Source organism: Mustela erminea, chromosome 7 (genome assembly GCF_009829155.1).
Source record: "Mustela erminea isolate mMusErm1 chromosome 7, mMusErm1.Pri, whole genome shotgun sequence".
NCBI classification, from domain to species: domain Eukaryota; kingdom Metazoa; phylum Chordata; class Mammalia; order Carnivora; family Mustelidae; genus Mustela; species Mustela erminea.
The window spans coordinates 89,223,537-89,243,336 of record NC_045620.1 but is presented as its reverse complement, the minus strand read 5'-3'; the positions used below and the strand labels follow the sequence as shown (position 1 = coordinate 89,243,336).

General features: G+C 52.8%; 2 protein-coding genes across 3 annotated transcripts in view; both read right to left on the bottom strand.

The window, feature by feature from the left end:
- Positions 1-238: 238 nt before the first annotated feature.
- On the bottom strand, positions 239-7,223 carry ANKRD53 (ankyrin repeat domain 53). 2 transcript variants are annotated; one of them, XM_032352398.1, is made up of 6 exons: positions 6,887-7,223; positions 6,439-6,586; positions 6,020-6,219; positions 4,356-4,520; positions 3,802-3,922; positions 239-1,403 (listed from the first exon to the last, which is right to left on the bottom strand). In XM_032352398.1, exons 1-6 carry the CDS (start codon positions 7,195-7,197, stop codon positions 690-692), a joined length of 1,659 nt encoding a protein of 552 aa, XP_032208289.1. In that variant the 5' UTR covers positions 7,198-7,223; the 3' UTR covers positions 239-689. The 2 variants fall into 2 exon arrangements, with proteins under 2 accessions (XP_032208289.1, XP_032208288.1); XM_032352397.1 differs by having other exon boundaries at positions 6,439-7,223.
- An 8-nt stretch (positions 7,224-7,231) lies between these two features.
- ATP6V1B1 (ATPase H+ transporting V1 subunit B1) overlaps positions 7,232-19,800 on the bottom strand; it is a 29,455-nt gene continuing 16,886 nt past the window's right edge. The window contains exons 3-14 of the mRNA XM_032352399.1: positions 16,222-16,320; positions 15,921-16,014; positions 15,265-15,342; positions 14,239-14,378; positions 13,735-13,836; positions 13,056-13,153; positions 11,526-11,649; positions 11,208-11,358; positions 10,880-10,962; positions 9,686-9,790; positions 9,362-9,491; positions 7,232-9,271 (exon numbers count right to left, since the gene is read on the bottom strand). Of these exons, the coding sequence (XP_032208290.1) occupies positions 9,108-9,271; positions 9,362-9,491; positions 9,686-9,790; positions 10,880-10,962; positions 11,208-11,358; positions 11,526-11,649; positions 13,056-13,153; positions 13,735-13,836; positions 14,239-14,378; positions 15,265-15,342; positions 15,921-16,014; positions 16,222-16,320 (1,368 nt within the window). The 3' untranslated portion in view covers positions 7,232-9,107. The remainder of the gene's footprint in view (positions 9,272-9,361; positions 9,492-9,685; positions 9,791-10,879; positions 10,963-11,207; positions 11,359-11,525; positions 11,650-13,055; positions 13,154-13,734; positions 13,837-14,238; positions 14,379-15,264; positions 15,343-15,920; positions 16,015-16,221; positions 16,321-19,800) is intronic.

Here is a 19,800-nt window from a genome sequence, read left to right as displayed (position 1 = left end):
GGATCACTCTAGGCTTACTTGCCTGCTTACTGGTCTATCTCCCCACTAGACTGTAAGCTCCTTGAGGGCAGGGACTGCCCTTCAGTTTTTGTATCAACAGTGCCTGGCTTGGTGCCCGGTACATAGAAAGCACTCAATAAATGTTTGTTTAATGAACGATTTGTAGTGATGCGTCCAGGGCATAACAGGGGACCCAGGACAGCTTCCTGGAAGAAGTACAAGTGCTTGTATAGCCGAAACAAGCCACAGGTCCTCCCTTCGTTCCCCCAATGAACGTATGCTGCTTATGCCTCCCTGAACTACAGACACCTTGAAGGACTTCATCTGAACAAGAGGCAGACTTTTCCAGTGGTTCCCCTATCCTCAAAGCCTTGCTCCTGGTGGGGAGGAGAGATAGTGGGGACACCAAAGTGTCACTTTTACAATGCAAGTGCCCAGGATAGAGATTGATGCCCACTCTGAGCCCTCTGCCCTAGCTTCATCCTCCTGGGGAATCCAAGAAACTTCTTCATGGAGAAGGGAGACCTGGGATCTAGGCTTTTGTTGAAAGAGAAGGGGCTCCGATCTTTAAGCTTGGGAGCGGGAAGTGGGAAGCCTGTGGGTACTTCTCTCCCTTCCGAACCCATCGTGAATCACCACACCTCAGCCCTCACTGGGCTGCCTCAGGTTGAGACTCTACCAAAATAAGTTTATGGGAGGCTCTTGAGGGAGGGCAGAGTGGGGAGCCCTTGATGGGCTCGCACAGTGGCCAGGAAGGCTTCATCAAAGGTCTCACGCAGGTTCATGGCCAGAGTATCGGTCCAAAAGTTGTCGTCACTAAAGTGCCGCTTCTGGGGCACAGTGCTCATGCTGACAGGGCAGAAGCCCTGGGGCACTTTCAACCTGTGTGGCCGCACTGAAGGATGCAGCTCTTGGACTAACACCTCGAAAGGCAACTGGGGCACAGGTGCTACCCGGCTGCCGGCCACCGTGCGCAGCTGTACACCACCGTACCGGTCAGACCTCACCTCGAGGAAGCTGCGGAAGTCATGCTCCGGGCTGGGGTCCGGATGTACACCCAGGCGGATGCCCTGTGGGAAGCCAATCTGGGTGGTGGGCGATCTGGCAGGGTTGTTGCTAACATTCCATGACTTGGGCCGCCTGACCATGGGCTGCATGTAGGTGGGGGTGGGTATCCCCGAAGGTTGCAGCTTGGGCACTGAGGTCTGCCACAGGCGTGCCTCCGGGGAGGGGTAGAAGCTCTTCTGGTGCCCCTGGCGCTTGGGGGTCCTGGAGACAGTGATCGCTGGCTGGGGGGCATAAGGTGCTTGCTTGGTATTGTGAGTCTGGGACTGGCCTCGGAGCAGCTGCTTGCGATGGAGCCACTTCTTCCAATCGGCTTCTCTCAGAATTTGGTGCTCTTTCTGCAACATCAGAGGGTACGAGACAGAGACAGTCATGGAGGGCTGCCCCTCCTCCCTGCTCCCATAGAAGGGGCTCTTGTGGCTGTAGCCCTTGGAAACCTCAAGTGTCACTGGCCAGAAACAGCCACACCCCAGGAGGCCTAAGTCTGAGGAGAGAGACTTCCTGCCTCATGGGCCTTTGTTCTGCCCTTGTTCTGACAGGGAGAGAACTACTGCCCGAAGGGAGCCCTTGGGCTGATGGGGCAAGTAGAAGCTCTCCCATCCAGGGGACTGCCAGTTTGACAGGGCCTCTGCCCTAAGTGAGGTCTCCAGTCCCTGCCCTATGGAAAACCTCAAGTCTCATGGGGGAGACAAGCCTCCACCTCCAAAGTCCCCCGTCTGATAGTGGACATATGACTTGCCCTGAGAGAGTCTCTGGTTTGATGGGGGAGGAAAGGCACATCGTCGACCCTGGAAGAAAGCAGAAAGCTTTGGAAGGCCTGGAACTGGGGGGAGCCAGTCTGGATAGGCTTCGGGAAGTGGTGGACCTTGTATATTGGGGGATATAGTTGGCTGGCTCTTCAGGCCAGATGCTCATGGCTCTGTCTACCTCTTTCTTTTTGCCTCCACTAGAAGTGAACTTTCAGCTGGTCACAGAACAGCCCCTTGTCCACGCCCTTGTTTCAGTATCTCACCCCCCAGACTGTCGCTAAGCCACCAGGTGGTTTGGGGATTGACGCAGCAGCTGCTCTGGAGGTAGGCTCTGATTAGACTAAGCCAATCATCATAATTGCATCAGCCTTGCCCCAGACCCAGGTCAGTCAGTACTTGGCTTTCCTTTAGCTCCAGGTGTTGGAACAGAATAGACACAGGATCCAACTGAGGCCACAAAGAGATAGGGGAGATCTGTAAGGAGCTTCTGGGAAAGTTAAGAGCTATGGGAACAGATGAGCTTTGCCTCCTCTGGACCCATGGGGCTATGAGGACGGGGCAACACTGACAAAAGAGGGCAGGGCTGAGAAAACTGGACAGACATGCACCTGGAACCAAGCTGAGTACTGGATTTTGCCAGCCCTGAAGCCCTCCCCACTTCTGGATCCACTTAGGATTCCCAGCATCTTCTCTCTGGGTTTTCTGGCTCTTGCATCCTATGTCATTATACCTCCTTGAAATCCTTTAGCTACTCCCCCATTCTTCGCCAGCCAAGGGCTTGTCATAGATCTGAGCCCCTTCCAAATTTCTAGCTTGTCAATCTCCAGCTCACAGCTGTTCCCCTAGCTGCATTGACTTTGTACTTCTCAGCATATACCACGCTCTCTACCTCTGTGCCTCTCCACAGGGCTGTCTGTTCCTTCTGCCTCGTCAGCCCTTCCCTTCATATGGCCAACTGCTGCCCACCCTTAAAGATCCTTCTAAGCATTAATCTCTCTGTCATCCTCCTGGACCCTTCCTCCTCTGTGGGAATATAACCCACCTCCCATTCTAGACCCTAAGCTCCTTAAGTGAAGGGACCACATCTCATTTGTCCTTGTAGCCTCAGGGTCCAGCAGGTGCCTAGCTAAGAGGAGGTGCTCAGTGTCTGTTGGAAGGGATGGATTTTTTTTTTTTTAAGACTATTTTAAGGGCGCCTGGGTGGCTCAGTGTCATGGTCTCAGGGTCCTGGGATCGAGTCCCGCATTGGGCTCTCTGCTCAGCGGAAAGCCTGCTTCCCTCTCTCTCTCTCTCTCTGCCTGCCTCTCTGTCTACTTGTGATCTCTCTCTGTCAAATAAATAAATTAATTAATAAATAAATAATATTAAAGACTATTTTGAGTAATCACTATACCCAACTTGGGGCTTGAACTCTGAACCCCTAGATCAGGAGTCACATGCTCCACCCACTGAGTGAGCCACATGCCCCAAAGGATGGATCTTTTTTTTTTTAGATTATGTATTTATTTATTTATTAGAGAGAGCACAAGCAGGGTGAGGGGCAGAGGGAGAAGCAAACTTTCCACTGAGCAGTGAGCCCAATACGGAGCTTGATCCTGGGACTCTGGAATCATGACCTGCGCCAAAGGCAGTTTGGCTGAGCCTCTCAGGCGCCTCAGGGTGGATCTTTTTAAACAGTGTGAATCCCAATGTAGGCAGGGCATGCATCTCGCTAGAGATTTCCCTCTAATCCGGGAGGCAATGCACTAGGAGGGGTGCTGTAGTTCTTGCTAATTTAACCTGTATTTGCTCTCTAACACAAAATAAGAATTTTGACCTAGAGGAGTGGCTTTTGAGGGTGGAATTTCAGAGGATGAGGAGAGGGAGGCTTTTCCTGGACGGGACTGCTATCAGCCACTCTTCTAACGGCACGTGAGTCAGGCCTCCTGTGCTCGCCTGCTTGGGTGGCAGCGGCTGCCCGGCGCCCCTGCCCACCTTCCCCCCTTACCTGATACTCAATCAGGTAGTCCTGTTCCATGAAGGCCAGCTGGTCTTTGAGCCTCTTCAGTTTCCCCATCTCACGAGCAAAGTCCTTCTTGTCCCGTTTCCACATGGCATCCTTCAAATACCTGATGCCAAGGTTGGGAGGGCAGGGTACGTTATCCCCCAGGGACTGAGATTCACCCCGGGCTGGGAACACGGGCCAATGCTCAGGGTCTGGATGAGGGTGGGAGGAGCCACCAGAGGAGCCTTCCCCATGCCCAAGGCCCGTCTGACTAACTTCTCTCCTTCTAGGTGAGAGAGGAAGGTGTCTGACAGTGTGATCACCACCCCCTGCAGAAGACCCAAGGCCTCTGGGCAAGGCAGGGCAGTGCTAAACCCAAAGGGGTGAGGCCCTCTGGACAGCCCTGGGAATAATAACCTGGGCAGTGGTCTCCGCTGCAGACTTAGCTCCCAGCCCAGCCCCGCCTGGTAAAGGCTCAGCCTTAGGTGAGGGCCCCAGGGAAAGGGCTGGGAAGGAGGGAAGGGGCAGCAGGCCAAGGGTGCCTCCCACACCCTCACCGGGCACAGTCGCGGTGGTTCCATATTTTGCAGTAGTCGATGGGCTTGCAGCCCAGGGCGTCCCGGGCATGGACATTGGCACCATTCTGCACCAGCACCTTCACACAGCTTAGCAGGCCCTTGCAGGCTGCCAGGTGGAGGGGTGTGCAGCCACTGCATGTCTGCCTGTAGACGGCCCCACCGGCCAGGAAGAGGGCAGAAAGGAAGGACAAAGGCCATCTGCCCATTAGAGAGGTGGGCAGGCCAGCTTCTGGGCCTGCTCTGCCACTAGCCTACTGGGTGACTCTGACATGTCCCTTCTTCCCTGAGCTTCAATTTCCTCAACTGTAGAAGGAGGGTATGGACTAAATGAATGGTGGGAGCTTGATTATATGGATATAAAAAGAGTTAAGATCGCCTGGAAGGGGAGCTGGGTTGGCTGGAGCTGAGGCTACTAACCTTACTGGCTCTCAAGTCAGCCAGCCCTCCTGCCCCCTCCCCCGTCTGGCCATGGCACACGAGGCCTGCATGACCTAGGCCCTGCTTCCTCCTCACCCTCATCTTCTGACCTTGCCCCACTCTTTCCCAGCATGTGATCTTTGTACATGATTTTCCCTCTACCTGGGACACTTTTCCCTGGCTCTTCGCATGGCTGGCTTGCTCTCAGTTTTCAGGTTGCTATTTAAATGTTATTTCCTGGGTGCCTGGGTGGCTCAGTGGGTTAAGCCTCTGTCTTCGGCTCAGGTCATGATCTCAGGGTCCTGGGATCGAGTCCTACATTGGGCTCTCTGCTCTCTCTCAGCAGGGAGCTGCTTCTCCCCCATCTCTCTCTGCCTGCCTCTCTGCCTACTTGTGATCTGTGTCAAATAAGTAAATAAAATCTTTAAAAAAAATTTAAATGTTATTTCCTTAGATGTGACTTCCCTTTCCAAAATAGATTCTCTACCCTACCCCTCGCACTCATCAGCTCGTCACCCTGTTTATTTCCTTTGTAACTACTTACACTGTGGCTTTGTTCATTTATTAGTGTGCTACCTCACTGTGCTGCTGCACTAGTACCCCAGCTGCGTGAGGGCTGGGGCCATTTGCGTGTCTTCACTGCTATATTCAACTTGGGCATGGCACTGAGCACACAGCGCTCTGTAAATGTGAGTGAGCGCAGTCTCCCATAGGCCGTTCGGGCACTTTCGTGCATTTCCTCTGTTAGCCACAACAGTCTCATGTCATCCTCCCACATTGCAGTTGAGGACGCTCAGGAAATAGTTCCCAAACTATGCTGCCAATTAGAAACCCCTGGGTTTTAGGCCTTCCAAAGCCCAGACGGCACTCCACACCAATGTTGGCCTTTGATTGACACACAGGCACTGCTCTTTCTGAAGCTCCACGTGGGACTCCCCTAAGCTGACAGGCTTGGGAGCCAGAGCACTGAGGCTAAGGGCCAAGTGACCTCCCCCAGGTCTTGCTGTTTGCTAGCAGATGGCAAAGCTGAGATGTGAACTGGGTCTTTCCCCTCCTAGAGCCTGATCTCCTTATCACACCGTGAGGGCTCGCTGACTGCTTTATGGGGGACCAGATCCTTGTCACCTCGAAGCCTGGCCTGCGTGGATCTGCCGACCTGGTGGGGGAAGAGGGGATTCCTATCTGCCCAGGCTCCAGGACACTTTCTGGACACAGGCTGGACTCACGTGTTGAGGGCCGCCCCTTGCTCAAGTAGATAGTGAATGCAGGAAAGGGTCATGCTCTTGTTGTCCCCCTTGATGACCAGGTGCAGCGGTGTCTGGCCATTCTTGGTGGGCAGGTCCACGGGAAACTTATACTCCTCTACTAAGGCCTGCAGGCACGTGAGCTTGCCACTCTGGGCTGCAAAGTGGATGGCGGTGAAGCCCTGTGGGAGCGGGAGGAGGGTAGGAGGAGGCTGAGCAGGACTGAGGCCCCAGGGTCACAACCTAACCTACAGAGCAATTTCTGCCATCAGAAGGTGACTGCACAGAAAAGGGTATCTGTGGGTGCTCCACAGGCAGCTCTTTGCCAGGGAACCACTATGTGAGGAACTTTCTGTGGTACAGAGGACTTCATTTCTTGCCCCCAAGCTCCAAGGCCTTACCTTGTCATCTGCCGGAATTTTGTCACGGCCCTGGCTCAGACAGAAGCGCAACCATTCCAAGTTGCCCAGTGCGGCCGCGAACAGCTCGTAGTAGTTCCCAGCTGCACTCTGGTTCCCCTCGTCAGGGTTAGTGTGGGTTGGGAGAGGGCTGGTGAGCGAGAAAAGGGAGTCTGGGTCTGGGCCAGCGGCCCTGCGGAGGGGCGTCCTTGTGGGTGAGGGCTGTCCCTGAGCACCGAGGCACTTCTGTCCCTGAGCACCGAGACCGGAACGGGGCTCGCTGGTCGGCCGCGCAAGGAGGAAGCCACCATCGTCGAGCACCCCTCGGGAGGCGAACCCGGACCCCCACCCCGTTTGCCCGGCTCCTCGCGCCGCCCGAGGGCTTCCGCCCGCTGGGGACCCTGCCCCTCCAAAGAGTCCCCGCAGCCCGGCCCCCTCATCCCCGGCCCACCTGGGCGACTGGGACTCCGGGCCACTCCAGCTGACCCTGTAGACTTTCTCCCCCGGCAGCATGGCGACACTTGGGCGCGGGGACTGCTCCCCCACCCTCAGCGCGCCCTGCCGGCCCGCCCGCGCCGCCCACCCGCCGAGGCTCGAATGCATGCTGCGGCCAGGCGGGCTCCCGAGCGGCTGCCCGGTCCCCGGAACCAGCTGCCCGCGTCTCCAGGGGCCCGCCCTGCGCCTCCAGGAGATCCTGCCGCCGCTCACCCGCCCCGCTCCGCTCCCCGGGGAGCCCGGGCCCACTCGTCGTGGAAACAGCATCGACCACACACATAAATCAGAAGACACTTGGGGGTTGTTTCTAATTCTAAATTAATAAGTGCTGATTGTCAAAACAGAGAAAAAGGACGATGAGGAAATTAAAAATCACAGTCCCACCACCCACAGAAATCACGGTCTGTGGCAATGTGTACATACATATCGTACAGACTTTTTGTTTGTACTTTTCGTTTAGCGTTAATTATTAAGAACTAGCATCCACTGTCATGCCATATACTAAACGACATTATGACGCCGCTGCAGGCCAGCGTCACAATGGCCGTGCTATCATTTCACACGTGCAGCAGGAAAAAAGGATTCATCTTGGTTGTGTTCTTAGGGTGGATTTCCTGGAAGCAGAATTACTAGGTGAAAGGGAATGAACATTTTTAACTGTTAGTGTTTCCAAACTACCCACCGGCAAAGTTTTATGCTCATTTACACTTTTCCCTGCAGTGAAGCAGGTGCCCTGCACATGGGCCATGGGACTTCGGGTGAGTTACTTGACCTCTGTGTCTCAGATTCTGCATCAGCAAAATGCGACTACTACTACCTACTTCACAGGGAGGGAAGCCAGGGGAGCAGGGAGACCAGGCCAGCCATCTAGAATTTTCTATTATTAAAAGAGGAACTACTTGAAAACCTCATCACCAGTGCTGAATACTGTGATTTTAAAAAAACATTTGCTAATAATTTGGTAGTGGAAATGTTCTAATTTGACTCCTTGATGACTTACCAAAAAGTTAAACAATTAAATATCAGTGTTCTTCTCTTCTGGGAATTATCTGTTTCTTTGCATTGTTCTGTGAGGGTCTTAAAGTGTTTCTTATTGGATTTGTAAAACTTATTAACATGGTAGTGTTTGTTGTCAGTGTTTTCCTCAGTTTGCCTTTTAAGTTTTTATGGTATATTGGTAGCCAAGCAATCATGTGGCTTGATTCAGTGTTGGGTCTTCTCAGGGGGAATGACCCCAAGCTTATCAGAGGTTTACTGAGGACCCAGGGGTCAACTCTAGGTATCCCTGATCATACCACCCACTTCTAACTACCTACTCCCCTCTGGACCCCATCATTCCTGATTATTTCCCCCCAGAGAAATCTAAGGAGGGGGGAGGGTCTCCCAAGACAACAGCGACTCAGGGAGGGACAAAAATGCAGTTTCTTCACCCAAAGCAGCTCTCCCTCATTCCAGGGAAAACCTCCTCTGGGAACCCACTCACCTCCCAACCCCAGCAGTCTAAAGGAGTCAGCAGCCCTCCTGAGCATTTTAAAAACTAGCAAATTCTACTGGGCATCTGCCCCAAGAGGGGCCTTAACACCTGGCTTCAAATTAAGTGACAATGCTTTGCAGGGACAAAGCTTGAGGATTTCCTGGCCGTTGGGGGATTCTGTGGGCTGTTGCTTCTGAGGTATTAGGGTCCTAAGAATGACAACAAAACTGCATCTATATGTCAGGGTTAGAGAGTGTCTCAGGACCTCTTCAAGTTCGCCCTCATTATCTACACCTGGGTTATCTTGCAGTGTCTATACTACTGGTTGCAACTCCAGCTGTACCTGGGGCCGGGGTTGGGGTGGGGGTGCGGAATACCAATGCAGAGGACTTATGCCTCTAGATTCAGATCAACTGATCTGGTTTGGAGCCTGGGCCTTGGTATTCTGTAAAGTTCTCCAGGTGATTATCCCAAGCTTAATACAGGCGTAATAACCTTTTGTTCTTTCCCAGTGCAGGGAATCCAGGGGGAGGGATGAAGCATGGGAGCCCGCCTCCCGCCCCGAGCCGGCGGGGGGCTGACAGTGGGCACTCAAGCGGTTGGTTCAGGTGTGGTGGACCTTGGCAGACACTGAGGCGGGTGCAGAACTGGCGTAGAGCAGGGGCTCCCGGGACAGAGCGCCGGGGTCCGCCTGTGGGCGGGGCTAGAGCGCTGTGTCAGAAGCGGGGTCTTGCGGCGCCCCCTCCCGGGAGTAGAACTCCTCGAGCACGCTCTGCGGGATGCGTTTCAGCATCTCCTTCGGGAAGATGCGCAACAGCTTCCAGCCCAGATCCAAGGACTCGAACACGGAGCGGTTCTCGTAGGGGCCTAGGATCAGAGCAAGAGGGTTAGGGGTGCGCGCGCGTGTATGTGGCCGGGTAAGGGGGTTACTGCCTGCACGCCCCGAGCGCGCCTCACCCTGGTTGATGAAGTTCTTCTCGAACTTCTGCAGGAATTCCAGATAGAGCAGGTCCTCCGAAGTGAGCGCCTCCTCTCCCACCACTGCCTTCATGGCTTGCACGTCCTTCCCGATGGCATAGCAAGCATACTGGGTGAAGGGGAGAACGGTCCAGCCGTCACCGCAGGCGTATCACGGGAGCCCATTGGCCCCCAGTTTGGCTGAGTGGGGACTCCAAAAGGGGAGGGATTTTGCTGGAGAACAGCTCGTGGTCTAGGAAGGGCTCAAGCCTCTGGCTTCTGAAACTAGCTTACCCTCCAGTCCCTGGGCTTTCTCATGCTTACCAATTGGTTGGAGACATCTCCATGGTCCTTTCTCGTCATGCCCTCCCCGATGGCAGACTTCATCAGCCGCGACAGGGATGGGAGCACATTGATGGGAGGGTAGATCTGGGGAAGCAGAAGAAGGGAGTGGCAGAAGGCAGGGTCCAGAGTTTCCTTTCCTTTCTACCCCTACTTGTCTCTCCTCCCCCTGGGGCACTCAAGAGACTGCTGCTCACTCGTCCCACAGACAGGGGGTCAGTCACGCCACCCTCCTCTGTCGCCCACAGTTCTAGAGCTTGGGCATGCAGGTGTCTAAGGTGTGCTCCTAGACAGGCGGGTGGAGGGGGGACAGGATGTGACATTAGGCAATGGAAGTCACTATTTTTTTTTTAAGATTTTATTTATTTATTTGTCAGAGAGAGAGCGAGCGAGAGTGAGCACAGGCAGACAGAGTGGAAGGCAGAGTCAGAGGGAGAAGCAGGCTCCCTGCGGAGCAAGGATCCCGATGTGGGACTCGATCCCAGAACGCTGGGATCATGACCTGAGCCGAAGGCAGCTGCTTAACCAACTGAGCCACCCAGGCGTCCCGGAAGTCACTATTTTAAAACCTTTTATTATTTGGATAAAAACCAGGTTGAAGCTTAATAGTTAATAACTGTAAAGAAGGAACCTACTAAGCAAAGAGGGAAAAGTCACAGGGGCTGCCTTTAACCTCAGATGGAACAGGCACATTTTGTAACCTGCTGGCACATTATTCACAGGGTCCGCCTGTGGGCGGGGCTAGAGCACAGTGTCAGTTACCCACTGTTTTGTTCACTGAGCAAATCGCTGGAAAGCAAAGAGAAGCAGCATTTATTGAGTATCTACTATCTACTGGAGGCTTTCTATATGCCAACTGATTGTATCCTCCGCAATGCACTCCATTGAGTAATCAGTACTATTATTTCTCTTTTATACATGAGGAAACCTAGCATCAGAAGGATGAGATAATTTTCTCAAGGTTCCCACAGGCAGGTGGTCTGGATTCTAGCCAGACCTGTCTTGTGTCTGTGACCACACAGTCTTCCTGGGTGGTCTCTTCTCCTCTTTGGAGGTAGCCTTGCCCACCCCCTCCTAAGTGACAGAGAACTGAAGCTCTGTAAGTACTGTGACATCTGTCCATCAGTGTCTCCGGGGGTGTGAGCAGAGCAATAAGTCGTAGGGAGGGGACAATACTTGTCTGTTATGAAGCTGTCTGTCCACGTAGATCTGTCCCTCCGTGATGAAGCCTGTCAGGTCTGGGATTGGGTGGGTGATATCTGCAAGGAAATGCAGTGGTGTCAGTGTAGACGGGACGCACGTCTCCACCAGCTCAGCGACACCTGGGCTCTGTTTCTCTCATGAGAATGATGGGGTATGTGGAGGTAAGAAGAAGACAGAGAATCCCTTGATGGAGAAACAGAGCTACTGCACATCTATACAGAAAACCACGGGCCCTTTAAGCATCCCAGTGAGAAGGGAGGGCAGGGGGCTGTAGAGGGCAGTGGGCAGCCAAGAGACTCACCGTCGTTGGGCATGGTGAGGATGGGGATCTGAGTGATGGACCCTCCCCGGCCCTCCACGCGGCCGGCCCGCTCATAGATGGTGGCCAGGTCTGTGTACATGTACCCCGGGAAGCCCCGGCGCCCCGGCACCTCCTCTCTGGCAGCTGAGACCTGCAACATCAGTGTCACTGGGTTAAGAGAGGTGGCAAGAGGCTGAGTGGGAGGTTCAGCGTCTGAGAAACGAAGTGAGTGGCAGCAGGCTTGGATGGATGAGTTTCGGGGTAGAGGGACCAGGGAGAGGCAGGCATGACCCTGACACTCTTCCCAGGCTGCCTCACCTCCCGCAAGGCCTCTGCATAGGAACTCATGTCAGTCAGGATGACCAGCACGTGCTTCTCACACTGGTAGGCAAGGAACTCAGCAGTGGTCAGTGCCAGGCGTGGGGTGACGATCCGCTCGATCCTGGAGGAGGGACACCCCATATTCAGAGAGCCCAGAGGCCTAGGCCTGTGCTCCATTTATCCCCAAGTGCTTAGTGGACAGTCAGCTGTGCACAGCATCAGGGGAGCCGGTGGGATGAGCCCCATGTCAGGGCTGTGGTTCCTGGGGCAGGCAGTTCATCACGTCCAACGTTCCTCCCTCCTGCTGTCCAAGGGAGGAAAGGGTAGGGAGCCTGGAACAGGCAGGGAGTTGGGTTGGAGTGGGCCAGGCAGGGCCAGGGGGCTGATGGAGAATGACAGCACCCTGTCCCTGTGGGCCCGAAGGTGAGGGGGCTCTGGCCTCTCAGAATGAGGCAGGGGCAGGGCTCCTGCTGTCGCTCTGTCTTCCCCAGCCTCCTCCTCCTACCCCCCACCCCCACACTGGCTCAGCTGGGGCACTCTGTTGATTCTTTCCATAAGGTTCCTCTCCCTACTCTAGAGCATGCCTGGTGTGCACATTCCATAGGCTTGCCCTGTCCGCCTGGTAGCCCCCTTGCACTCTGAGCTCTCCTGACTCCCACCCTCTGCCTCCAGGCTCTCTCCATCCTCAAACTCTGTTCCATGGGTCTTTTCTCTGGCGATGTCCTCCTGGCCTCCAGAATCGTTTTTGGAGCACCATCAGTACCCGGGATGGTTTTGTCAGAATTTTTTTTTCTTCATTCACCTGACCCACACATTTAAACTCACATTTCCTAAACTTTAAAAGTAGCAGTTTTCCAAAGGACTAAACCAACAAAAAGCAGAATGAGACCTATACATACAGAGAATAAACTGATGGTTGCCAGAGAGAAGGGCTGGGGATATGGGCAGAACGGGTGAAGGGGAGCAGGAGTCACAGGCGTCCAGTTCCGGAGAAGGGCACCGCGGAGGGAACAGGGCCAATGCTATTGTCATAGTGCTGTATGGGGACTGACAGTAGGTACACCTGTGGCAAGCACAGCATTAAGCCACAGAGAAACTGGACCGCTATGTCGTACACCTGAAATTAATGTAATATTGTATGTCAACTCTACTCAAGTAAGACAATTTTTAAAAGACAACAGCAGTTTTTGTCAGTACGTGGTTTAAGGAAATCTCTCCTTAGTGGTGACTTTGTGGAAGTGACTCAAGGATAAGGAGGCCTGACTGGGGACAGTGGCTGGACGCAGATTATGGGAAGAACAGATGGGCTGCAGGTGGCAGGCGGGGCTGTGAGCCGGTTCCCTCTGTCTGTCCATGGGCTAGCCCTACCCCTTCCCGAGCCTCATTTTCCCCATCTGCACAACAAGGGGTTGTTTTCCCAGCTCTGGCCCATGGTTCTGGGATACGCCTGAGCTCTGGTACTGTGGGTGTTGAGAGGGGATAGGGCCCGCTGCCTGCAGACAGTCTGGGTACCAGGGGATGGCTCACGTGGGGTCGTTGGCCAAGTTCAGGAAGAGGCAGACATTCCCCATGGAGCCGTTCTGCTCGAAGTCAGACTTGAAGAACCTGGCTGTCTCCATGTTCACCTGGACACACAGCAGGGATGGTTGGAGTTGGGGGTTGTCTCTGCAGCCTAAGGGCAGGGGCCCTGGCCCCTCCCATCTCTTCTCAGTAAAGCCTATTGACTAACAGTCCTTGGGATGACCTAGAACTTGAAAAGGCAAGGGCTGGGTTTGCTCTCCCCAGGTCCCCAAAGAGAAGTTCAGATTTCTTCAGGTTGAGCTCTGCTCAGTGCCATCCCAACCCCTCACTCAGCCAGCTGCTTCCCTGCTAAACCCCTTCTTGGGCCCTCTGAGGGCCCCATGGTATCCCCTCCCTGAAACGGTCTTCCCAAATTCCCTGGCTTCTTCCTTCTCTAGGCCACCCTGGGCTCATCTGATAGCTGCCACATCCTCTGGAATGCACTGATGGACACACTGTCCTCGTCAGTGAACCACGCCCTACAGTCATGTTCTTGCTTCTCCCACCAGATAGGCCTGGACACCAGTAGCTCCTCAGGGAGAAGGATTATGCCTCCTTTATCATATCAGGCAGAGCCAGGGTCTGAAAAGACAAGACTGCCTGCTCACAGCTTCCAGAACTTGCCAGTCTGCCCTGCTTCTCTTACCCCCATGGCCGCAAAGACAATGGCAAAGTTGTCGTCATGATAATCCAGCACAGCCTTGGACTTCTTCACCAGCCCAGCCTGGCGGCAGATCTGGGCAGCAATCTGGGGTGGGGTGGATTGGAAGGAAGGGTGTCAGAGCCAAAGCCAGGAGCCCAGCCCACTGACCACCACGGAGGATGATGGCTGGAGCAATTTCCAGTCCTTCCTCCTGCAAAGGCCTTTGATGAGAGGGATCCAAGGCCAGAAAGATGAAAGGGTTCCCCCAGGTCCTATAGCCTTCCTCATGGTGGAGGCTTGAAGACCCCCTTGGGGCCCCTGAGGAGGTCTTCTGCAGCCCTGAGTCCATCAGCTACCAGAGGACAGCTACCAGTCTGGACGGTGATGACCCCCGCATGGCTGGTCCCTGCCTGTTTGCCTCAGAAGACCCTCCTCACTGGCCACCAGTCCTGACCTCTGCCCTGTGTCTTCCTCTTGGTCACATGTGCAGGACCCCGCAGGTCTCACCTCATTGTGGGGGAGCCCGGCTGCTGAGAAGATGGGGATCTTCTGACCACGGGCAATGCTGTTCATGACGTCAATGGGAGAGATGCCCGTCTGAATCATCTCCTCGGGGTAGATGCGGTCATGGGGGTTGATGGGCTGGCCTGGGAGAAGGCGATCATGGACCCACGCTTGAGGGTTCAAGTCCATCCCTGCCAGCCCCCAACGCTGCCCCAGACTCCAGAGCAGCACTACTGAACAGAATTTTCTGTGATATTGAGTATGTGTTCTAACTACACTGCCAGGTCCAGTAGCCCTGGTCACACCTGACTAGTGAGCATGTGAAAGGCGGTTTTGAAATGCAAGTGTATTGCACTTGAATTAGTTTGTATCTCAATAGCCACGGCCTACTGCCCCCTTGGACAGTGCCACCTGGCCTATTAGAAGCAGCAGGCAGGGGGGCACTCAGGCCAAGGCCCCCAAGGCTAAGCAGGGGTCATGTGTGCCTTCGAAGGAATGGAGGGTGGCCTGGAGAGCTCCTCCCTGAGAAGATGTGTGTTCTGGGCTCTGCCTCTGATTTGCTGAGTGGTTGGGGGCCAGCCGCGGACCACTGTGGGGCCTCCATCTCATCCTTAGAACGGACAGGAGTGGAGGACTCGGGATGGCCTTGGGGCTGTGTCTCCTTCTGCAAGCCAGCCCAGGGGCCTCTGAGGGGCGGGGACAGAGCACTGGAAGGAAGGAGAGTGAGGGTCTTGGGGCACCCATGGAACTTTGCACCTGATGATGGCACTGAAAGGAATGGGACACAAAGGGCACTATTTCAGGCTCTCTGGCAGATTTGGGGACAAAGAGGCCTCTGCAATTCTCACTGCACACCTGATCTGCCTGGCGGTCTAACCAGCTTGCGCGTGAGCCCTGGCCCATCGCCTCTGGCCTGTGTCTGGGGCAGAACTTCCGAGGGCAAGGCGGCAGAGGCGATGGCGGGGAGTGAGGAAGGTGATTGGGGACTGGGTCCCGAAAGCTGTCCAGAGCCTCTCTCTGGTGACTCACCATTGATATCCAGGAAGTCCTCTGCCATCACCACTGGCCCCTTGTCAATGGGCTTGCCAGAGCCGTTGAAGACGCGACCTGAGGGTGGGGAAGGGAGTTGGGGGATGCTCAGGGCCAGCCCTGGGTCTCAGTCACTGCTGCTCACCCTCCACACCACCACTGCCTCCCACTGGCCCCTCATGTCCCTCTCCCATCAGCCCTCAGTTACCCACAGAGAGCTGGCTACAGTGACTGTTTCCTTGGGGATCTTCCCTCCTCTCCCAGAAATCTTTACACGTGAGGCGCTAGCCTAGGAAATTACTCTAATGGAGGGTTTTAGAGCTAGAAAGAGGAGAGGGCCAGGTATGGCAGATCTTGGGAGAAAACTGGGGGTGGGGGGTCTGTGCTCTGTTTCAGCCTAACCCAAATAGACGTCTACCTACTGTGCCCCTAGTTGACTGAACCTGCCTTCCTCATTCACGAACATCTGTATGACTGGTCCTGAACTAGAGTTGGGGGATCAGAGAGAAAAGTCACACCTCTGACCTCAAAGAACTCACAGGGAGGCAGACAGACAAAGAGGAAAGGACAACAAAGTGTGCTAAGTGTGCGGTCAGGGAAGCTGGGCCGGGAGGACAGAGGAGAACCCACCCCATCTCCCCTGCCCCCATCCTCACCCAGCATGTCTTCTGACACGGGAGTCCGTAGGATGTCCCCTGTGAATTCACAGGTGGTCTTCTGGGCATCGATGCCAGAGGTTCCTTCAAACACCTATGGGACAAGAGGTTAGTTACTCTAATAAGGGTCTTGATGGGGAGAATGGGGCCTTCCATTCTAGGCTCCCTCTGTGCCCAGCTCTGGGCAAGACGCTCTTGGGAAAATAGGACTTTCCTGCCTTTGGAGCCTATTAAGATAGTCCGACACTTTGTGGGTCCGTTCATTTATTCAGCTGGGCAACATCGCCCTGACACCACTTACCTGAACAATTGCCTTGGTCCCAGACACCTCAAGCACCTGCCCGCTTCTCTGAGTGCCATCGGGGAGGGTGAAGTTGACGATCTCAGCGTACTGTGCGAACTGGCAGGAGGGGAGAGCAGCCCACAGCAGCGGTGAGACCAGAGGTGAAGTCCCTGTCTCCCCCCATCCCTCCTTGACCCAGTCTCAAGCTTCTGTCTCCCCTTTTGTGACCAGGCACTATTAGGTGAACTTGAATGGCTGGAGGTGGGACATTCGGGTTCTGTTTGGAAGGCAGTACACCTGGATGGGTAGAGCACTGACTTCAGAGTTAAAGACCAGGGTTAGAACTGAAGCTCTGAGGCTTAGAAGCTGTGTGACCTTGTGAAGTTACTTCACATCTCTGAGCATTACTTTCTTCGTCTTTCAAATGGGGGTAATAATAATACTTCAGAGGGCGTCTGTGGGGAGAAAGTGAGCTACGTGAAGTCATTAGCTGGTGCCCGGGACCTGTAACAACTCAATAAAATGTAATCACTACTACGGCTGTTTAGGTCCCATGGACAGCACTGTTGTCTCTGCCCCTATGGACTGATGGCGGACACACTGGCACAGTGTGTCCTGGGCTGCCAGGTGTCCCCTCGTATGAGTGGCCGTCTTTTCCTAGCCACTGGGCTGGGGCTGATTCACGTGTTGTCCTCACAGGTTTCAGGAATAAAAAGAGTCAGGCAATCACTTCTCTTTTGGCTATGAGCAACTATAGTTATCTCTTCTTATCCATTTGAAAAGAACCAGGCTAGTATCAGGAATCTACAAAGAGCTCTTACAGCTCAACAATAAAAATACAAATACCAGAACTTTAAAACGAGCAAAGGATCTAAATGGGCATTTCTCCAAAGAAGATACACAAATGACCAAGAAGTCCCTAAGATGCTCATCCCTCACCATTGAAGAAACACAGATCAAAACCACGACGAGATACCAGGTCCCACTTGTGAATGTGGCTGAAGTCCGAGGGACTACAGTGTGGTTGAGGGTGTGGAGAAATCGGACCCCTCAAGATGGTGCAGCCTCTTTGGAAAACACTCTGGCGCTTCCTCAAAGGGCTAAACAGAGAGATACATATGACCCAGCCAGTCCACTGGCCCAAGAGAAATGAAAACCTGACCACACAAAAATTTGTGTATGACTGTATATGAATGTTCACATACAAGTAACAGCCTTGTTCATAGTAGCCCCAAGGTGGAAACAACCCAAATGTCCACAGACGGTGAATGGAGAAACAGAAGATGGCGTATTTGTACCACAGAGTATTATCAGCCTTAAAAACGAACACAATACTGATCCTTTGAAAATACGGATGAACCTTGGAAACATGCTAAGTAGGCGAAAGATGCCAGAAACAACAGGTCACGAGTTATATGATTCCATTGAATACGAAGTGTCTGAAATAATCTGATCCATAAAGACAGAAAGATTAGGGGCTGCGCAGGGCTGGAAGGATGACTGGGGGTGACAACAGGTACAGAGAATCTTCTGGAGCTGATGAAAATGTTCTGGAATCAGACAGTGGTGATAGTTGTACAGCTCTGTGTATGTCCTAAAAACCACTGAATTGTGTGCTTTAAAAGAAGGAAGTTTAGGGGCGCCTGGGTGGTTCAGTCATTGGGTGTCTGCCTTCAGCTCAGGTCATGATCCCAGCGTCCTGGGATCAAGCCCTGCATCAGGCTCCCTGCTCAGTGGGAAGCCTGCTTCTCCCTCTCCCACTCCCCCTGTTTGTGTTCCCTCTCTCATTGTGTCTCTCTCTGTCAAATAAATAAATAAAATCTTTAAAAAAAAAAAAAGGAGTTTATATGAATTATAATTTTAAAAAAACAATTAAGGCTGTCCTTCCAGGACCACAGGGAGCAGGTTGAGCACGTTGGGCAGGTGGAGGTCTGCGTCAAGGGAGTCTCACATCCCGTGCAGTCTGTGCATGCTCCAGGAGCCAGGGTCCCGGTCTTTCCCTACTTCCTGAAGAGGCTACAAGCTGAGGCAGGAGAGCTGGGCTGGGAGAGCAGACCCTCCCCACTGACACCGACTTCAGCTCTTGCCAGCCCCAGAGACCTAAGCCCTGCCTGTACCTTCTTCCAGGGCAGGTCCTGGAGGGAGGTTCCCTCACCTTGCTTGCTTGGTGATTGAGTTACTTTGGGGAGTAAGTCAGAATCAGAATCTAGTAAAAACAAATGGTAATGCTCCTCGTATTCTGAAAGGTTAAAGTACTCCTCTAAATTACTTCTTGGACAGCAGAGGGACTCAGAACTGACAAGCTAGATGAAATGGAAAAGAATGAAAAAGGATATCCTGTTGTGCCGCGACCTCTAGAATAAATTGGGCTGTACTATGTTTTCTGACCATAATCAAAACAAGTTAGAAATCAAAAACAAAAAAATGGTTAGACAAACTTCATAGATTTGGAAATCTCAAAACCTAATGTAGAAGAACACAGAATTAGAAAATATTAAGCACTAAGCAATAATGAAAAACTGTATATCGATATATATGTGATGCATCTAAACTTTATTTTTTTAAGATTTTATTTATTTACTTGAGAGAGAGAGCATGAGAAGGGAGAAGGTAAGACGGAGAAGCAGACTCTTTGCGAAGCTGGGAGCCCGATGCAAGACTCGATCCCAGGACTCCAGGATCATGACCTGAGCCGAAGGCAGTGGCTTAACCCACTGAGCCACCCAGGCACCCCTAAACTTCATCTTTTAGAAAAGATTTCTTTCTTTATTTTATTTTTATTTTATTTTTTTTAAGATTTTATTTATTTATTTGACAGACGGAGATCACAAGTAGGCAGAGAGGCAGGCAGAGAGAGAGGAGGAAGCAGGCTCCCTGCTGAGCAGAGAGACCGATACGGGATTCGATCTCAGGACCCTGGGATCATGACCCGAGCCGAAGGCAGCGGCTTAACCCACTGAGCCACCCAGGCGCCCCTCTTTATTTATTTTAGAGAGAAAGCCAGGGGGAGGGGCTAAGGGAGAGAGAGAGAGAATCTCAAGCAGCCTTCACATTGAGCACAGAGCCGGATATGAGGCTTGATGTCAAGATCCTGAGATTAGGGCCCTGAGGTCATGACCTGGGCTGAAACCGAAAGTCAGGTGCTTAACCAACTGCTCCAGGTGCCCCACATTTAAGCTTTAAACGCTTATGTTAGAAAAGAAAAAAACTGAGGAAGTTTAAGAGTATACAACATGAAAAGTGAGAAAAAAAGAACAGCATTAAAATCCCCAAGAAAGTAGGTTGGGGGGTGGGGAAAAGAGGTGATGGGGATTAAGGAGGGCACCTGTGATGAGCACCTGTGATGTACGGAAGTGTGAATCACTATGTTGTAAAGCAACACTATGTTAACTAATGGGAACTAAAAAATATTTTTTAAATGTATATATATATATATATATATATATATACTAGAAGAAATAATAAAAGGTTAGAAATCATTAACACGGAGAGCAAATATACAACAAGGCAGATTAAGAACCAAATTGGTTCGTTGAAAGCCTAGTAAAATAGACTGATAAAATAAACTGATGAAGAAAGAGCAAAGACATAAATAAT

What these genes read in the sequence shown, in the direction of transcription:
- ANKRD53 (XM_032352397.1), bottom strand. Translation starts at nt 7,197, where the DNA reads ATGCTGTTTCCACGACGAGTGGGCCCGGGCTCCCCGGGGAGCGGAGCG. An exon ending in CAAGGGGCGGCCCTCAACAC is followed by an intron (nt 4,521 to 6,019) that starts GTGAGTCCAGCC and finishes GGCCGTCTACAG; the next exon opens with GCAGACATGCAGTGGCTGCA. An exon ending in ACTACCTGATTGAGTATCAG is followed by an intron (nt 1,404 to 3,801) that starts GTAAGGGGGGAA and finishes CTGATGTTGCAG; the next exon opens with AAAGAGCACCAAATTCTGAG.